The 17791-nt window shown below is 33.1% G+C and overlaps 1 protein-coding gene across 1 annotated transcript in view; it reads left to right on the forward strand.

The window, feature by feature from the left end:
• HELRODRAFT_101134 (hypothetical protein) overlaps positions 1–16813 on the forward strand; it is a gene marked incomplete at its 5' end in the record, with an annotated part of 44808 nt that extends 27995 nt beyond the window's left edge. Inside the window, 16 exons of the mRNA XM_009023186.1 lie at positions 653–786; positions 2015–2146; positions 2439–2554; positions 3501–3606; positions 4773–4903; positions 5047–5144; positions 5538–5631; positions 6174–6256; positions 6543–6623; positions 13037–13121; positions 13547–13651; positions 14040–14152; positions 14257–14346; positions 14659–14774; positions 16166–16403; positions 16428–16813. Coding sequence (XP_009021434.1) covers positions 653–786; positions 2015–2146; positions 2439–2554; positions 3501–3606; positions 4773–4903; positions 5047–5144; positions 5538–5631; positions 6174–6256; positions 6543–6623; positions 13037–13121; positions 13547–13651; positions 14040–14152; positions 14257–14346; positions 14659–14769 — 1479 coding nt within the window. The 3' untranslated portion in view covers positions 14770–14774; positions 16166–16403; positions 16428–16813. The remainder of the gene's footprint in view (positions 1–652; positions 787–2014; positions 2147–2438; positions 2555–3500; positions 3607–4772; positions 4904–5046; positions 5145–5537; positions 5632–6173; positions 6257–6542; positions 6624–13036; positions 13122–13546; positions 13652–14039; positions 14153–14256; positions 14347–14658; positions 14775–16165; positions 16404–16427) is intronic.
• Positions 16814–17791: the final 978 nt, after the last annotated feature.

The following is a 17791-nucleotide window of genomic DNA, read 5'->3' on the forward strand; positions in this document are numbered from 1 at the left end:
AGTTCGTGTGGGATGGATGAAATTTAGGGAACTGGGTGGGGTATTGTGTGGAAAGAAATGGTCAGTGAAGATGAAAGGGAGGGTATATAAAGCATGTGTGAGAGCAGCGATGATATATGGTGGTGAAACTTGGGTGTTGAGGAGAGAGGAGGAAAGTGTACTGCAGAGGGCTGAAAGAGCTATGGTGAGGATGATGTGTGGGGTTAAAGTGAAGGATAGGAGGAGTAGTACAGAGCTGATGTCAATGATGGGACTGAATGAGGACATTGTGACATTGATAAGGAGATCGAGATTGCGGTGGTATGGACATGTGTTGAGAAGGGATGAAAGGGTCGGGATTAGGCGAGCGTTGGAGTTCGAGGTTGAAGGAGTGGTAGGAAGGGGTCGTCCGCGGTTGGGATGGAGAGAGCAGGTGGAGAAGGACAGGGTGAAAGCGGGGTTGCGTGATACTGAGGCGAGTGACAGATGTGGATGGCGTCGAGGGGTATTTCGGTTTCATCATAGGTAGCCAAACGGCAACCCCCGATCTCGGGGAAAATGCCGTCTAAACGTGTGTTGTTGTTGTTGTTGTTGGTTAAGTTAACAATGTCATTAAAAGATGTCATTTCATGTTATTTTCATTGTATAAAAATCGTTGTAAAACATAATGCAGTTGTTGCCAAAGAATGCTGTTTCTTTGGTCGCAAGTAGCGCAATCAAGAAAAAGGATAAGAAGAACAAGCCACAAGTCGAAGATGAGAAGCCTGGAGATGAAAGTAGAAGAAAACATAGAGAAGAATTTACTAGGTGAACAACGTGAAGATTGTTCTATATTGTTCATAAAATAATTTTTGAGTGTTTTATGTGATCGATTCAATTGCTGTAATTTTTGAATAACATGTCAAACCTACCATAATTTTTCTTCATATGTCTGTTTTTTTCCACCGTGCTCCATTGTTTTTTAGTATTCAATACAGTCATCCAGTGACCGTCCACCACATCACATCTCTTGACACCACATCACATCTCTTGACCTCTTGACAGCTCGTTATATGCCAATGACCTTGTACACGACACGCAGACTACAAACAAAAACCCACGCAAAACGCCTCGTTTAATTTTCCATTATATATTTCACTGCAAGTGAGAAGAGCGCTGATGTCACATTTTTGTTTTTATTTTTTAGAATTTTATTTGACAAAAAATCAGGAGGTCAAGAAAATAAAAACTATTTGTGCAGACCTCCCTTAACGAATTTAAAGATTTTTGTGATCGTTCAATTACCTTACATAAATAGTTTTCACAAGGATCAAAGAATAAACATAAAATACATGGGCATAATAAAGTTTGAAATGGAATAGATTTTAAGTAAATTAAAGGATACGTATTAAACAATCATTTTACTTTATTTACGTAACGTTTACAATTTTTAATTGAAAGCTTAAATTGTTCATCTCAAAATTGATTTATATTTTGAAATTTTTAAAGTTGTTTGTTTTTATCTATCCTCTTAACCTTTATAAATAATCATAACTGCGAGCAGAATTCCAACATAAAGCTACTAGAAAATATTACGTGTGTTTGGTTGTATTTATGGATTTGTATAAGTTGACTAGAAGAGTGTAGATTTCTTTATTTCCAAATTTATTTCAATTTAATTTTAATTTATTTGCTTGTGATACAAGCCTTGCTTTTATTTGCTTTTGTTTTATTTGTTCACAAAACTTTGCTGAGCCAAAAACTCAGACCTGCATGAAAATGTTATTTAAACAGCATTTTGTCACTATTTGTTTTTTTAATTTTTGGACAAATAAAGTGCATTATATGATACTTCATTTTATCTCAATGCAATGCAACATAACAATGCATTGTCGTACGACATTTGCCAGCTCTGTATTTCCTGCGGTGACTCGTTTTGTTTTTCGCTTACATATTATTTTGTTTTTACCTATCTACAAATCTTTTTGGAGGAAAATTTTCAACTGTCAGTCTTTGGTACTTTTTTATATTTTAAAATTTATTATGATTTTCAAAGAATGGACAAGTTACACATGGCACTGACAGAGTTGTGCTTCTCCATAAATTACTGCAATATCATCAACGTCTGGGACCACGGCTTTGTTCCAAGAGAATTCTTCAGCCAGCAACTTGAAGTTCGATTTAACCAGTTAGTTTTTTTTATTTGTTATAAATTTGTCGTTCAGTATTTTGATTCTATAGCTCACCACCGTCACCATCGTTTTGTGGCATTCAGTCTGCGGATTACCAGTGTTAAATTCGTTAGCGTATCCAGGAAGGGCAGGCAGTCTCGCGGGTATCTAACTTGCGAAATTTCTCCAACTCTTCATGATATCCACCCATGTTAACCCTTTGTAAATAAATCAACTCTTTCCACTTTAATTTTGAGTTTCATCATTCTGCCAGAAATATGAAATTGTGTTAATATTTTAAACTGTTAGATGCTTAGTCAACATGATGGTGTACAACGGGGAGACGAAGGATGTAGTCAAACCTTCTGAACTGTTGAGTAACATCAAAGCCGTTATGAGTGTACTCCAGTCTATTGAAAATTATGGTAAAAGTGTATTTACACTTTTTTTATTATGAGTAATTGTTTTCAATTTATTTTTATTTGCTAATTTTCTACTGACTGCGATCGCATTTATTCTTTACGTGTTTTTTGTCAAAAAATGGCCTGAAAATGTCTTTTTTTTACAAAAGTTTTATTTTGTTTAAAACCGAATTAAAATCTGCCTGAAATTGTATATGACGCAAGGTAGCACCATTGGTCGACAAGTCAGCTTAGACTAGACAAACGTTGGTTGTGTTTTGCTTGTCTCGCTCTGACCGGGTTCAAATGCTATTGCGCCAAATGCCATTGCCTCAAAGAATACGGAGCCTGAAAATCTACCTACCGTCAGATACATTTTTCGCCATTCTCATTATCTAAGTCTCTGATTCTTAAAGATTTTAAAAATCTGTTAAATGAGCGTTCAGTTTGTATTCAGTGAAAGATGTTTTTTGTCAAAAAATGGCCTGAAAATGTCTTTTTTTTACAAAAGTTTTATTTTGTTTAAAACCGAATTAAAATCTGCCTGAAATTGTATATGACGCAAGGTAGCACCATTGGTCGACAAGTCAGCTTAGACTAGACAAACGTTGGTTGTGTTTTGCTTGTCTCGCTCTGACCGGGTTCAAATGCTATTGCGCCAAATGCCATTGCCTCAAAGAATACGGAGCCTGAAAATCTACCTACCGTCAGATACATTTTTCGCCATTCTCATTATCTAAGTCTCTGATTCTTAAAGATTTTAAAAATCTGTTAAATGAGCGTTCAGTTTGTATTCAGTGAAAGATGTTTTCGATGTATGGCAAGTTCGTTACCTTGCTTGTGCGACTTCTATATACTCTTGATTTTATTGTTATGCCGTTTGTTTACATAAATAAACGTGACTCTACTTAATTAAATACAACTGCCTAACTTGTTTTAAAGTAGTTAACGTAATTTTTTAATTGAACAGTTCATATGGATATATCAAAAGTGTTCAACAGTGTTTTACCGCAGCAATCTCAAGCAGTGGACAGTTTCAATGGAGAGCCGACAGTTTGCGCCAATTACACGCAGTGGTTTGTTCTGTCGCTATTTTTCTATCTTCCCCACTTTTGCTCATTACAATATGAAAAAATCGTTTAAAACTAATCTAGATTATTGAATATGTGTTTTTCAAATCTTATTTAACGTTTATGTAATTTGGCGCAGCTAACATTGTTTTGTCTATTTACAAAATGTGTTTTTAAAATTAAGAAATTTATATATGAAAGTATTTTTTTGTTATTCTGATTGAAACGCGTTATTCTCGCTTAGCGTTTATAATTCATATTCGATGGAGATTCCAGTGAATGAATAATCTAAGTTTGTGAATATCTTGAACAAAACAACAATTTTTTAAAGATTGACATTAACCTTTCCCTTCTTTGACCCAACGAAACTCCCTATATAGCCATTTGCTTCTTAATAAATATTTTGTTCGTAAAAGTGAATTCAAATTTACCACCAACTGACTTCTTATTCTCATTCAGTTTCAAGAGATAGGATTAGAGCTGATCAAAGTAGATTTTTCAAAGGCAGGTCGTCGTATTTTTATTTTGTACAATGCAATTGAGCATACTACACCTATTAATAGATAACGACAACAACTGTGATGAATGTGAGGCAGCGAGATTTAGGTTGGATTCGCTGCTGGAAATACGTAATTAAACATAACCAAACAGTGACTGCTTGCCTCGACTCCATAAAATACTTACGAGTTTTTTCTAAAGTACTTTCAGCAAGATCATCCTGAAAATAGAATACCGCTAACTGTTAACAAATGAAAATAATGACAAGATTTACGGTGACGAGGTCAGGGAGATAGAGTTTGCAAAAAGATCACAAAATTTATTAAAGGAAATGTTGATGACAGCCTGAGACTTCTTCTCTTGTAATGATCGAAATTTTTAATCATCAATTATAATTGATTTGTTGTAATTTGGTAATATGCTTTCTTCTCCATTTGAAAACGCTGAACTAGTTGTACAGCGTCATGGCTGTTATCCTATTCAAAGTTCTATTATTATTACAAATCTTTTTATTATTAACTATCATTATTCAGAACTCTTCAGCCACATTATTTTGTTATTTGTTATTTTACCCAAGAGAGTAGTGACGCACATTCCTATTTGTTCAGTATGTAGCCGACGCATGTTCTTATTTATATGGTATGTGATTTCCAATGTAATGTATTTAAAAAAAGGTACTTGGATGTGCTGCTTCGTCGAATAGGAGCTGGCCATGGTATATATTCTGAAAATCACAAAGCTTTCATCAGTACCGTCGTTGACCCACAATCCAACTTCTTCATTGAAGAGTATGCTGACCTGATGGGTTAGGACTTTAAAATTGCAATCACGATTGAAGGCACGGTTATATGTTAATATTAATCATAATTTGTTATTTCACAGTCTATTTGGTGCGATCAATTTGCAAGCATATTTCGAATGTCTAATTATTCATTAAATACTTCATAGAATTACGAGCGTTGGCCGAGTTGGTCGGCCCATATGGCATGAAGTACTTGAACGAGAAGCTGATGAACCATATCTCCAACCAGTTTGATGAAATAAAAGTTAGAGAATCCTGCTTCTGCTTATAATTTATTCTATATTGCAGTGCTTTACATTTTAATAATGTGCCGTAACATTTTTTATTATAATTTTTACTATTATTTTATTCGTTCATTCATTCGTTCATTCATTCATTATGCAATGATATCTTTGAAACACTTATATTCCTATTAACTTCTTCATGCTGTGAATAACTTTTGTCTTTTCTGTTGACAAAACAACTAATTTTGTTTGTTATAATTTGGCATTCTAAATCTGCATGAGTTATCTTTTTCAAATGCTCAACATTTTTTTAACTTTAATTCCTTTTTTCTAATCTAGTTTTGTCTTAATTGGTGTTGTTTCACATTATTTAATTTCTTTTTAAACGAGATCTCGCACATTTTCACATGCAGAAGCTAGTGATTCAGAACAAACTGGTGTTGATGGAATTGAGGTCTAACTTCGATAAGCCAGAATTGATGAAAGAATTACAAAAAAAATTGACCAGTCAAGTTTTAATTTTTTTTAATGTTCAATTTTTCTATTTTGTTATGGAAAGATTATTTTATTTTCTTTTTATCAAACTGGCTAACGCTTTTTGGCTTATGTATTACGTAAGACCAATTTCAAATGCCAGCATTTAAATGCTACCTGTGGATAAATATATATCATAATTAGGTGGTAGAATGTAAATGAGGTGATTGAAATGAAATGCTGACCAAATTGGCAGCTGGAGAATAATGAAACAAATCGGCGCAATAAAATAAATTAGCCATGACAAGTTTTGTTGTTTGATAAAGGAGAGTTGGGGTAGATGATTCATGCAATGTGAGCGCCGGAATAAAATACAGTTACTGGCTTTTAGTGCTTTGTCAAATTATTAAATGAATAAATCCAAGGTTATGAAATGAAGTTGTTGAATGAATGATTAAATGAATGAATGAATAAATAGATATTTTTGTACTTTTTTTGCGAACCTAGGGTAACAGACTGTGTTAGAAAGATTTCAATATCTTATTGTGTTTTTTAAATAATATTATGACATGCAGGTGCTGATGTTTTGCTACAAAGGATGACAACTATTGGTGTGCTTCTGGCTTTCAGAGGACTCTCTCAAGATGCTCTGCTAGATGTTTGTAACTTAGCTCTCACTTATTTGTTTCAAGTTGTTTGTCTGTCTATCTGTTTGATTGTTTGTTTTTTGTCTGATTGTTTGTCTGTCTGTCTGTTTAAGTAAATTTTGCTCGTTGTAATAATCCTGATCACCTGTTTTGTATTTTTTATCATACAATAAATTTTATAACTTTAAAACCTTTTTTATAAGATTATATTTTCGAAACATGCATTTTTGTTTATGTTTGTAATATGATAAGCCAACGTTAAATTTTCAATTAAACTCTGCCCTGTTGAATTTACAGATCCTGGAAATTAGAATACCCTTCCTGTTGAATTCTATCAAGGATTTCCAACAGCATGCTCCCAATGGACAAGAGTCCATGGTATCTACAATTTTTCTTTTTATTCTTTTGTTACTAATTACAGCGGTTAAATCATTATTATGGTTCACTTGGGATTCATGACGTTATGAAACTCTTCTGGGTTTGTGATGTCACTGCTGCTCCACTTACTGCTGGCAAGATGTAAATGTTCCTACTGCTGGCATGCCGCGGTTGTTTAAGTTGATCTAAATTTTTAATGTTTGCGTCAGAAAGATGTCTTTCTAAATTTCACCCTAAACCTATATAAATATGGCCCAACCATCTTTTATGAGGGCCTTGTTGTTCTGAAGGCCTCACCAACGCATTACTTTATGCTTCTTTCACACCGGCAAGCCATACTACATCTTGCATATGCCAGATGGCAACATTAATTTTTGCTCACTGCACGCATAAAAATCACTACAAGAATTTAACGTTCAACAATTCCTGCGCCATCTTTTGCAAGCTACCACACAATTTTCATGAGAGGTTTGATGCAGTTTATTTATTTTGTCATTTTTAATATTCTAACAAATTTTTAAACGCTGTTATACAAAAAATATTTAGTTTTTAATTTTGATAGGAAACATGATTTGTTATTTTTTGTCTTACAATGTTTTTGGCTGAACCCTGAAACGCAAATCTTTGTTTGAGTTTACTAACTGGATCGAGCATTAACATTTTATTTCTGATCTTTGAGTAGATTTGAGAAAAACTTTTTTTCAAATTGAGTTGATTTTTTGTGAGGACTTGAAGTGGGTAGGTTTTACAAAGAGAATTGGGTTTTTTTTATTTTACAAACTCGCCTTTCATGTCACCTTTCACTTCAATGAAGGAAATAATTTCAGAAATTTACAAACATAAGGATTATATTTGTAAAGGATTGAAAGTAAAGTAGGGTTAATGCTAGGGTTTTTTTTATGTTTGAGTTTTCTTTTCACATTATTTGAGATGCTAAATTAGTTTTAGTTAACTACGTTTTAGTAAATATTTAACGTTCTCCAATTTCTTAAACTATCTTCAAAATCAAAACATTTTATAAAAAAACTAGGAAACGTTATTATTTAAAGGCACATACATATCATTTTATTTGATTTATTAATGATGTGACACTTTTAATATCTTCACTCAACGTTAACAGCTTGCTTCTATTCGGAGTCAGGTATATAAATATAAATGGATTGTATGCTATCGAACTTCTGTCATTTCTTTTCTTATAGCCTGTTTTTTAATGGAGTTCTTGTGTTTAATTATTACATTTTAGTTTTTTTTTATAGTTTATTGGTTCCAATAATTGATTTATTACGATTTAATAGAGAATAATTTCATTTGCAAATCTTAAGAGTTATTTCTTGCTTTTCAAAAATTTTTCTTTTGTTTAGTTTTTTATCTTATGTGGACTCTTTATTTATATTGCACTTATTTTTTATAATTTGGCATCATTATGTAGACTTTTTATGTTATGCAGAGTTTTTATTTACATTATTTATATTTACAATAACAACAACAACAACACACGTTTAGACGACATTTTCCCCGAGATCGGGGGTTGCCGTTTGGCTACCTATGATGAAACCGAAATACCCCTCGACGCCATCCACATCTGTCACTCGCCTCAGTATCACGCAACCCCGCTTTCACCCTGTCCTTCTCCACCTGCTCTCTCCATCCCAATCGCGAACGACCCCTTCCTACCACTCCTTCAACCTCGAACTCCAACGCTCGCCTAATCCCGACCCTTTCATCCCTTCTCAACACATGTCCATACCACCGCAATCTCGATCTCCTTATCAATGTCACATTGTCCTCATTCAGTCCCATCATTGACATCAGCTCTGTACTACTCCTCCTATCCTTCACTTTAACCCCACACATCATCCTCACCATAGCTCTTTCAGCCCTCTGCAGTACACTTTCCTCCTCTCTCCTCAACACCCAAGTTTCACCTCCATATACCATCGCTGCTCTCACACATGCTTTATATACCCTCCCTTTCATCTTCACTGACCATTTCTTTCCACACAATACCCCACCCAGTTCCCTAAATTTCATCCATCCTACACGAACTCTAGCCGTAACTGCGCTCAAACATCCTCCATCCGCGTTCAGCTTATCCCCTAAGTAAACAAAGCTTTCCACTTTTTCAATACCACCACTCAACCCCGTCCTTGCGTCCGTCCTATTAATCACACCATGAACACATTTCTTACATTTGAACGTGCCTTCCACCTTTTTCAGTGCCCCCCTCACACCACTACATCTCTTATGCACCCATTTCTGACATCCTATACACAATACCGAGTTAGCCTTCACTCTCCTATCACATACCCCACAGGGGTCTACTTTACTTATCACTCGCTCCCCACCTTCCCCACTCACCATTACCTTCGTCTTACCAATATTAACTTTCAACCCTTTTTTTTCAATAACACTTTTCCATCTGTCAAATTTTAACTGCAATTCTTCCATGCTATCAGCCATCAAGACTAAATCATCTGCATACAAAATCTCAAATAACAACCCCTCCATTATGTTTCCACACACAACATCCATCACAATTGCAAACAGAAACGGTGATAACACTGATCCTTGATGCACTCCTATCTTAACACTAAAAGCGTCCGACATCCCCCTTCCAACCCTCACCTTTGTCTTTGCCCCTTCATACAGCTGCATCACAGCTTTAACAAGTCTCTCATTCACTCCTTTCTTCCTCAACGCCCATTCAGTGATCTTCCTCGGTACTCGATCAAAAGCCTTTTCTAGATCCACAAAACACATGTACAATCTTCGTTTCTTCTTTCTATAATTCTCCTGCAACATTCTCACCATGAACAACGCATCCACCGTTCCCCTACCAGGCATAAACCCACACTGCATTTCATTAACTGTCACCATATTTCTCAACCTCCTCTCAAGCACCCTCTCCACTACCTTCATTCCGTGCTCTAGCAATTTCACACCCCTATATATGACCCACAATTTCTCACTTCTCCTTTGCCCTTATACAACGGCACCAACACACTGTGTCGCCAATCCTCAGGTATACCTTCATCATCAAACATACTGTTAGCAATTCTCATCATAACTTCAATTCCTATCACCCCACTCGCTTTTATATGTTCTGCCGCCACTTCCGAAACCCCTGTCGCCTGTCTATATAATTAATATTTATATTTACAATAAATATTATTTATTTAGACACACACCTTCCAGTGAATATTTAAATTTTTCAGTTTGCCATGTTTAAATAAGTGCTAATCCAATTGTTTTGTCTTGCAAATTTGGAGGAAACCATATTGTCTTTGCGTAAATATGTTTTCTCTACAAAATAGTCTATCATAGTCTGTCTTTTGTAGTTGATTTCACAATTTTAAACCAAGTTGAACTGGTCTCTAATTGTTCACAATAATTTTGCAGTTTTTTTGACAGCGAAATCTCAGAGCTAGATTTCAATCCTTCTAAGATTATTCCAGATTTAATTGATTTTGGAAAATTCGGCAACCAAATATTGTTTGGCTTCCTTGAGCATCCAAGTTTGAATTACAGATATCACTGTGATCATTAGCTTTTAAATAATAAGATAATCCGTTAGTGCGAATTATTTTATACGTCCGGAGAACTTAGCATCAGAAATTAAATTTTGCCCTTTATTTTCTTTGTTATCTGATCTCTGCCTGCTCGGTTCTGGCAATCATTTGAGCAAAAGTATGGAGTGGTGATAATCATGAGTTTCTGAATTTTAAGACAACACCATTTTGCATCGAGTTGCTGACCACCCAAGAATTCAAAAATGTATAACACTAGATTTTTTAGTCAAATTTGATCCCTCTCAAAAGGTTTTGAAATCTGAGGCTTAATTTGAAGAAAGTTAGTCTGTGGGGCGTAACCAAATGCGAGAACCTAGCCAAATCGGCCTATAAAAACCTACCCAGAAACCAAAAAGACTGTAATTAACGCAACCTGCATGCACAATTGCAATCATTTATTTTATTTCTACTATAAATTTGTTACATCATGTTACATTATGTTAGATACATGTATCATATTTGTATGTGTGCATATATTATTCGCAAATGTACAGAGTCAAGTAAGTGAATGAATTAATAATTTCAGAAATTGTTCCGTGGTGACAGATGACTGATTTGTTGAGTACTGTCTAATGCTTTTAATGAAATACTGAACTCAAGCGACGTCTTGTCACGACATTTTATTCGGAAGTGTAACTTGAATGCGAAACAGAGGATCAGATTTGAGCAAATGCGTTGACGAGTCTCTAGCAAACTGAATTTTTTTTTTCATTCTTTTCTGCTTCTTGGCCTCAGTGATGTCCGACTTCATGTATTCTTCAACTTCATACGGACTAGTGAAGGGTCCACATTCTTCTTTCAATTCTGCAATCATATTTAATCTCTTCCTTTCTTTCATGACTACAATAACCTGTTTCTCAGCAAAACCTGCCCGAAACTTCTCTTTTATAGATTGACTCCAAGTTGGTTTTAGATTCTTAACCTGACAAACTTTTTCACTGAAACTTTTAAATTACAACTTTGATTGTGCCTGAAGTTCTTCGGGCTGCTGGATGATAATACTTTTTCTGACAGACTCAATCTACTGTAATTTGTGAAGACGGTAGTCTACTTGACCACATAAACGTTCCATTGCTATGTTTGTAACTAGAGTGTCGTCTATATTTGGGGTTTGTTGTTCAACAAGATATTCCTCGAAATCCGAAGTAATTCCGTAGCCATGGCGTTGTCTGCTTAGGTGGCTTTTAATTTAAGCATTATAAAATTACACAGTTTGATGCAATCTTCTTCATACTGGCACTCAGTTTCCGATAATGCATGAACAATGTCATGGCCATAACTGCGAGCTACATCGTCAAACGGATTTGACTCAATACCGTTAAACTATGGCTTGACAAACCTGAAAAAATCAGAAGTCATATCTTTTGACATTTCCTGAAAGAGAGTCTTATAAAAACTCTTCAGAAACTATAGAAAGGCTCAACCAGATTAATTCCGAGAGCACCAAACAGAGCAAAAACAGGTTTAAAATATTCGACATTCAAAAACTTTTAACGATACGTGATAAACGATTTGTGATTCGTGGATTGTTTTTGAGGAAGCTTTCCATGAAGGGAAAAGTACGATAACTGCACTAGCACGTGAAAGACATCGAAACCTGTTATCTCTATAGAGAAATAGTACTTGATGCAAATCACAATTTTCCAAATGAAGCACAAACTGTAATAATTCTATGGTTTATGCTGAAACTCTGGCGCAACAAGTCCATGTTTAGAATTAAAGATCCATGTTTAGAATCAAAATTTAGATCTACCATAAAGTTTTGGAATATTGCCTTCAAGTCATATATCTTTTGATCATGTTAATTTGTTTATTCATTCTAGAGCAAATCCTAAAGTTCTATGTGTAAAGATACTTGTCAAACAATTTAATCAAACTTAAACTGTCGTATTACACTATCTGAAATATTAAACAACAAATTTGTCAGCATATTAGAGAAAATTCAATTTAATTTAATTGAATTTATTATATAAGATATGGGAAAAGCCCAGGTATGAAAATATCAGTGGAAGTTTGTATCAGATGAGTTAATTACTTCAGATAAGATTAATTATTTTTATGATCAATGTTGAACTCCTGTTATTAGCAATGTACACATTTTCGAATGGGCTTAGGAGGCATCAAAAATGAACATACAAATGATTTTTAATGCTTAACACGTCATGTGCGGTGGCGACTTGAAATTCCGAAAAACCAATTTTTACGCCATTTATCACCAACCCCTAGCAAAAGCATCTTCGTTTCGTTGAATAGTCCACGGGCTACTGCAATGACAAGCCAGTGTGTCGATCATGTCTCTTTTTGTTTCGATGGTGATTCGAAAAAGCTTGGAATATTTGTTACATCCGTTATGAAGTTTTATCTATTTACTTGTAATTGTTCAGTTAGCATTATTACTTCTTTTCTTATTTGACGGTGTTTGATAGGTTTTAAAAGTATTACTTCTATTTCGAAATATATAAAGAGTTTTATAATCGTTTTGAAACTCTATTGTCGGAATTTTTAAAAATACACTCTTAAATTTGTCAATAATTAACCCACGGCGTAATTTTCGTTCTGCATCAACTTATTTATTTGCACCACTGAGAGGAATGAATAATTTTTTGAGGGGTTTATCTAGTTTTTCAATTTTGTAATTGATTTTAATTTTGTAAAATTACGGACTGAAGGTTGAATTTCATGATTGAGGAATTATTTACACTTTTGGATTGTTATCTATGGTTATTCATAAAAATTTATTGTGTCGATATTTTGTAAAATTATTTCATTATTTTTCTTGCATTCAATTTTGAATTTTATGTAAAAGAAACTAAGGTATTTATAAAACTTGATGAATTTTTGAAGATTGTGAATGAGATGGCATCGGCTGCAGGACTGTCGTGTGATGTTGATCCAGCTCTGTGCGCTGCACTCAGACAACAAAAACCCGGTCTGTTTTTTATTTCATTATTCATGTCACCAAGTTAGCAACATTTTATCAAATAAATTTACCAAGCCTTCTTATAAATATTTACATGGTCTCTCTCTGTTCTCTCTCTCTCTCTCTCTCTCTCTCTGTTCTCTCTCTCTCTCTTTCTCTCTCTCTCTCTCTCTCTCCTGATGCACCTAACTTTTTTATAATCTATTACCACTTAAGAAATGTTCTCATCATATTTATCTTTAAATCTTGAAAAAATAAGTACATGACATTTTTTGTTGACACAAAATTATTATACAATTTGCATCCTTTTTCTATTTTTTTGTTAGTTAATTCGACTTTCTTATTATTACCATTTGCTCATAAATCCTGTTTGGAATCAGCTTCATGGTGGAGCGCAATAGATTTTAAACCTGTCACTGATATTATTTTATTAGGAGAAGATGATTATACAGTGGCCTGTTTGTTAATGGTTTTTATAGCAGTTGCAATTCCAAGACTTGCTCGTACGGAATCTTCAATATTCAAGCCTGCCTATGAAGGTGAACATTATTACTTCAAATTAATATGATTACCACATAATTACACATCTTTTTTAGAAAAAAATTCACTTGCAAAGGTACAAAAATTAAATTACCGGTTAATAATCTTTCCATTTATGTTATTATTCCATCTATTAAAACAAATTTTGTTACTATCCTCCTGTTATGGCAGTTTAGAAATTTCAGTGAAGTTGTTTTAAATAATTTTAATCTGTCGTTTATTGTTTTATCAGTAAAACTAAAAAATGGCTCACGATTTCTAGCTTTAATTCACGTTCCTGATTTTTCAAAGAAAAAAAATGATTAAATGTCAACAATAATTATGTAAGTACATTTGAATATTTCCTACAATAGGAATTGTAATTTATACGATTTCTTAACTATTCAGGCCACAACAACAACATACACTGTCTTTCCAAAGCTATCAACAGTCTGGCTGGTGCTTTGTTCACAGTGCTTGGACATGGAGATGTCGAGGCCAGGCTGAAAGAATTTCTTGCAGTATTAATTTTTGGATTTTTGTTTGCTTTTATCCATGTTATATATTAGAATAATTTAATTTTGTACATTCAACTTTTTAAAATATAGCAATTTAAAATCATTAGTTAGCTTCGTCCAGCTTGTTGAGGCTAGGTCAGGAAGTGGACAAGGAGGCGATCAAAAACAGAGAATCCGTCTATTTACTTCTTGACCAGGTTATTATTATTATCCTGAAACGTATATCAATAATTTTAAACTTATTCTTGTAATCATCAACGAGTGGGGAAGATTTTACAGCCCTTCCAAAATTAAGGACGTTTAATCCAATTTTGAATCTACATCTAAATTTGATCGCAATCAAATCCTAAGCCTAGTTTTATTATATTATTTCATTTGAATTCAGTTTATATTTAATTTAATATAATCATATTTAGAACTTAAAGGAGAAAGTCGTTGTGAAGATTGGCTCTAGCCATTAAATATATTTCAGCAAAATTAAATATAGATCTAATGTTACATGCCGCCAGATAATACAAGAATCGCCATTCTTAACAATGGATCTGCTTGAGTCATGTTTTCCTTATGTCTTGTTACGGACATCATACCATCATGTCTACAAACAGGTCGACCAAATTTGAACAAGGTTTAGAAAGCATTCCTTCCTCCTTGTTTGTTTGTGATATTTTCTCATCTTTTTAATATATTTTATTTATGTATTTAAACCAGTTTAAAACGGGTTAAATGACTAACAAAGAAATGCAGAAAGAGCGAAATAGTGAATTTATTATATTAGAAATTATGGAGTTCTTTTTTTTTACGTTTTTGTCTCGTCGTTTCTTTATCGTGGTTATTTAATTAAATTAATTAAATTAATTAAATAACTAGTCTAGAGCAAAACGGATAAATAGTACAGGAATAAACAAATGCTCGCCAGAAACTGATTTGATAAATGGTGGTGTTTTTTAAAAATTATTTTGAAATGTTAATATAGCACTCAAGGTGAGATGTAAAAACAATGTAGAACTTCTTTAATCAAAATTAAATTATTTGGTAGTAGGTATTCTAATTTTTGCATTAAAATTTGTTATAAATAATTTCGTTATTGACTCCATCTACACCAGCGATTCTAAACCTGTAAGTCGCGACCCCGTCGGTCGTTGAATGATTCACCTGTGCATCACTGAATGATGATTCACCTGTGCATCATTTGAATGATGATTCACCTGTGTATCATCTGAATGATGATTCACCTGTGCATCATCTGAATGATGATTCACCTGTGCATTATCGCCTAAAACCATCGAAAACATGATTTTTATTTCTCTTATAATATGCCATGGTTCAATTTTTTAAAACTTTTTTTAAAGTAGATTATTTGTGCCTACAGTAACTCAAAATTTGTTCATATGGAACTGATTAATTTGCGAAATTTTATCAAACTGACATTCCGTTTGCTGCACTTGCCAAAAGTTCATTCACAGTCTCAATTTTGACATTGTTCTTGAAACATCAAAAAAATAATTTATAGAACTCGTTAATAATGGTGCAACAAAAAATGATTTCTTTTCACTGTCCGTTAAAATTGTATATTAAGTGTTTGCAGCCTATACCCTGTTGTCTAAGATTTTGTTGTACTTTCTTATTGCGATTTTTGTATGATGCGTTGTCTCACGTGTATTCACATGCATTGTGTTTGTTGCTGATTCCTCCGAAAATTTTGAAGAGATAATTGTAATAAATTATAATAAATGGATTATGGTACTAAAGCGGTCGCGGCACGAGAATGGTTGGGAATTGCTTATCTACAAAAACATTCGGCGACCCAATTTTCGGTTAAAGTTTATTACTTGAATGATTGAAAAAAAAATTTGGGTTTGAAATCTAAAAAAAGTAATTTGGAAAAGTTTACACGTTAAAAAGTTATCAAAACATTTTTCTACCATTTTGTTGAATCTTTATTAAAATTTAATAGTTGTTATTACAGATCGATGATTACATAAATTGGTATTTTTATATTGTCATTTATTATGCCAGGGACAATTTTGAAGAAGTGTAATGTCGCCGAGAAAGAACTATAACTTAAATTTTTCAGTTCATTGAAGACGATTTTGTAAAATTTACAAATTTTATTGACAAATTTAAATAATGTTATTAATAATATTTAGCAATTAAGTATACAATCAATTTTACAACATTTTCTAGTGAACGCTAAATGTTTTGTATTTTAAATATCTTATAATAATTTTGTTTTTGTTTTATTTTTTCGATTTTTTTATATTCTTCATTTACTATAAGCTTTATATTCTTCATTTACTATAAGCTGCGTCAAAATTATTTGAAATTTATTTGTTTCTTAGTTTGAATTGTCGTTTCTTTACATTGATTGTTTAGATTGTTCAAAAAGTGACTCATTCATATTTTTTATGTTGTGTACCATGTAAATAGTATGTTCATGCATAGCTTTACTTTTTAAATTTTATGGACACGTTAAAATGCTCGTTACCGATTACAACCTTTCGTTGAGTGTTTCTGTAAATTGTAATCTTAGTTTGAAAATGAGGTGTTTTTGATTGAGCTGATTTAATCATATATGTTATAATACATAAATGGAGCTGGTCATATGCATAGAATAGATGCTTAGGTCCTCGTATTACAAAAATATTTTTGGGGTTTGTGAAGGGTTGGGGTAAGAAATAGAATCAATAAAACAGGAACAATAAAACGTTTTTACTTTAACAAAATGTTTCAAAACTTTCAACTATTAAATTTTAAATTAGCTATTTATTTTTGATAAATATGAAAAATTCAATAAAGAACGACTTCTGAGATGAAAATGATAATTTTCTTGGTCTTAAAGTAGATCTATTTTCCTTCGAACTACCGAAATCCACCATTGACCCTTATTTAAAATGGTGATCAATAAATGCATCAGCTTGATATTTTCAGTAGATTGTATTTTCATCATTCCTAGGGCAGATCAATCCATACTATCTTTGAAAATTGTGGATAAGTTGGTTATTACGACGAAAAATATCCGGCCAACGTTGATCTCAAATACTGTAGTTTAGTTCTCATGCTAAAATTTCGTTGACACTGAATTGTTCATAGAAAAAAAATCTATAATAAATATAACGGCCTTCGCTTACTATTAACGGTCGAACAAGGAGCTTACTTCCGAAGGGGAGTTGATGGGTGATTTTTTTTACATCCGTAACACCAGTTTCATGAAAGTGATTTTCAAATTTCACGATCAACGACATATAAATATGGAGTGCCGAAAAACTTTTGAGTTGAAATGGAGAAATTTAAGAAGTTAAAGAAATCATTAATGCATGATGCACATGCAAATTTTAAAATACGTGTTTTAACTTAAAAAAAAATTTTGATTTTATTTGATCGAATAAATGTTAGCGAACGAATTTCGTTAAAAAAATTCTGTCTGTGTTTTTAAATCATTTAAAAAATATTCTGACAGTACAGTAAAAGTCCTCTAGAGAGGACACCATTGGGGAATGACCAAACTGTCCTCTCCTCTTAACTGTCCTCTCCTCAAGACTCAACATCAAAATCTTTTTTGATATACTACATAAAAAATTAAAATAAAACAACACGTTTTTAATATTGTTGTGGAAGAAAATCATTCATAGTTGTATGTTTTCC

Source organism: Helobdella robusta (assembly GCF_000326865.2).
Source record: "Helobdella robusta unplaced genomic scaffold HELROscaffold_35, whole genome shotgun sequence".
NCBI classification, from domain to species: Eukaryota; Metazoa; Annelida; class Clitellata; order Rhynchobdellida; family Glossiphoniidae; genus Helobdella; species Helobdella robusta.